The sequence below is a fragment of the Contarinia nasturtii genome, unplaced genomic scaffold, assembly GCF_009176525.2.
Source record: "Contarinia nasturtii isolate CC-2019 unplaced genomic scaffold, AAFC_CNas_1.1 Cnas_scaffold_3116, whole genome shotgun sequence".
In the NCBI taxonomy this organism is placed as follows: Eukaryota; Metazoa; Arthropoda; class Insecta; order Diptera; family Cecidomyiidae; genus Contarinia; species Contarinia nasturtii.
Window position 1 is genome coordinate 161,651 of NW_022200428.1, and position 2,557 is coordinate 164,207.

At 34.4% G+C, this 2,557-nt stretch overlaps 1 protein-coding gene across 3 annotated transcripts; it reads left to right on the plus strand.

Moving 5' to 3' along the window:
- On the plus strand, positions 1-2,190 carry LOC116349727. 3 transcript variants are annotated; one of them, XM_031781296.1, is made up of 3 exons: positions 1-65; positions 477-619; positions 672-2,190. In XM_031781296.1, the coding sequence occupies exon 3, from the start codon at positions 730-732 to the stop codon at positions 2,092-2,094; it is 1,365 nt and encodes a 454-aa protein (XP_031637156.1). In that variant the 5' UTR covers positions 1-65; positions 477-619; positions 672-729; the 3' UTR covers positions 2,095-2,190. The 3 variants fall into 3 exon arrangements, with proteins under 3 accessions (XP_031637156.1, XP_031637154.1, XP_031637155.1); XM_031781294.1 differs by having other exon boundaries at positions 690-2,190; XM_031781295.1 differs by lacking the exon at positions 1-65 and adding an exon at positions 228-354 and having other exon boundaries at positions 690-2,190.
- Positions 2,191-2,557: the final 367 nt, after the last annotated feature.

The window sequence follows — 2,557 nt, forward strand, 5'->3', positions numbered from 1 at the left end:
TTTATCTGTCAGTGTCAATACCGTACAATTACACATCATTGTAAAATAGATCATCAACAAAGAAAGTAAGTTTAAATTTAAAAAATGTTCCTCTTCTCTTTTAATAGAGAATTTATTTCTCCTTCGTTCCATCACATTCATAATAATTAATTCCTCAATATCGGGTATTTCATTAATTTCAATTTTTGACAATTCTGTCTTGAAGTGGAATAATTATAATTGATAACATAAGTCGTGGATCGCGAATAATATTGACTTAATAATAATCTGTTCTTTTTTGTAAAATTGATCCAAATAAATATAAGTGAATTCAAGTTGTCAAGTTTTTTATAGATAGATCACGTCGCGACGCTAGTGAGTAGTATATGAATGTGAATATACAAATGACGTCACAATTTGAAAATGCACTAATTTCTTATCTTCAAGCCAATCTAATCTAATCTAATTTTAATGACATTTTTCCATATTTCATATAGAAATTCGATTATTTTGACGTACAAAACAGCAGAAACACGGCACACAAAGCTTGAAAGCACCAATTCCTACCTTTTTACAAAGTCATTTGTTCCAATCGAGTCTACTTACATTCATAAGGAAAATTTCATCGACTCTGTTAAAGGTAAAAAAGATTAAATTATTAAATCAATTTCAATTTTATCACTTAACTCCAGAAAATTCGAATTTTTCAGGTCATTCCAGTCTGTATTTGTGATAAAAATCTACTCCAAAATGAGTGAGCAGACGGTTAAAGATCAGAACAGCACTGACGTCGATGAGTCACATCAAAATGACGGCACTGATACCAAAGCGACCGATACACCGGACCAAATTACTGTTGCTTTCGATGCCGTTTCCCTTGGCTCTGACATTCCTCCGCCAATTTTCAAGCTGATCAACGATTGTTGGGAAGAAATCTTCGATTGGTTATCGCTGGAAGAATTGCATTCATTTGGTCGAACGTGCAAGCATTTTCAACGACTAACTGGCGAATATTTCAAGTGGAAATATCAAAACGTTATTTGCCACGTGAATGATAATGAAAAGATCATTCAGTGTAAGAAATTGGATGGTTTTATTCCATTCACCCAAAAGCTAGCATTCTTCCGACTAAATCCGGACGCTTCATTTCGTTACGTTCTAAAAAATATCAAGTCACCAAAATCCATGGAAATTGTGAATGCTCGTTCGACAAACCTCGACCTTAAACTAATGAAGAACAATCTAAGTAACGTAGAAGTGTTGAAATTTAGAAATAGTTATCTAGATGGTTCATTTATTGAAACATTTCTTAAATTATGCGTGAGACTAAAGCGTTTGACAATCGGACCAAATGCAGGAAATACTTGGTTACTCCATAAATATCCGACATTGCAATATTTTAAACTGACTGACTATGAATGCGATTCATTGGTTAATGACGAACTGATGACATTCTTTCAGCAAAATCCGAATGTACGAAGCTTTGCGACTACCGAAAAAATTCTCTTTCAAAATCGAGACTCGTTCATCGCAAATAATATTGAATTGGATGAATTGACAATCTTGAGGGTGGATGATATCGATGAACTATGTGTTGTGGTGAATGATCTGTATCGGCGGGGTTTTTATAAACGTTTACACTTGAAAACGGTGTCGACAAAATGTTTGAAAAATATGCCGGGACTTGTTACATTGTACATTAATACATATTATAACTACGTAGAGATGCCCCAATTGGACGGTGTGATGGAACTGTTTTTGAATGCACTTTCTGATGGATTGCATTTTGTCGTGAATATGGAAGAAGTGTCAATGAACTTGAAAAATCTTGAACGAATTTTCACACCTGCAACAAGCGAAGAGTACTTGCGTGTATTTTTTCGAAATTCGGCGAAACTAAAGGAAATTAAAATAGAATATTTGTGTGATGGTATTGACGTGGTGGCCATGAACATTGAACGAAAAAAATTGAAAGGCGCGAAACAGGTTACGATCTTTCTTGACGAGGAGGATTATTTGGCAATTAAATCGAAACACAATAAAACCGATTTTGGATTGATTGAGGTGAAACGCAAAGAATCATACGAGGGTGTTTGGGATCATGCGTTTGGATAATATTAAAAGTGGAAATTTACTGCTTTGTGATGATTTCATTCAATTTTTAGATTTGACAATTTTTCAATAAAATACGGCACCCAACACGGAAAACATGCACGAAATAAATTACATATATTTTACGATTTCAATCAACAGATTTTTTGTTTTATTTCTTTTAATATTCACAATGAGATAGCATAAATCTAGGGATGGACATGATTTCAGTACATTTGAAGTGGTGGTAATGCTGGTTGAAATTGAATTGATGTGTGCCGAAATTAAAAGAAATGTTTTACACGTCTCCTGCAATATTGCCGCGCAAAAATGTAATACACGTTTGTATGCGTGCGATCTATACCATAAAGGTCTGAGATTATGGGAATTGTATGGCGAACCACATCGACGGTGTATGTGTGTGCTTCAGTGTGCAATGACATCTCGGCAAAAGTTTCCTCAAATTACCTCACATACTAGCACAATC

Excerpts from the sequence above, each read along its gene's own strand:
- LOC116349727 (XM_031781296.1), top strand. The coding sequence starts at position 730 with ATGAGTGAGCAGACGGTTAAAGATCAGAACAGCACTGACGTCGATGAG.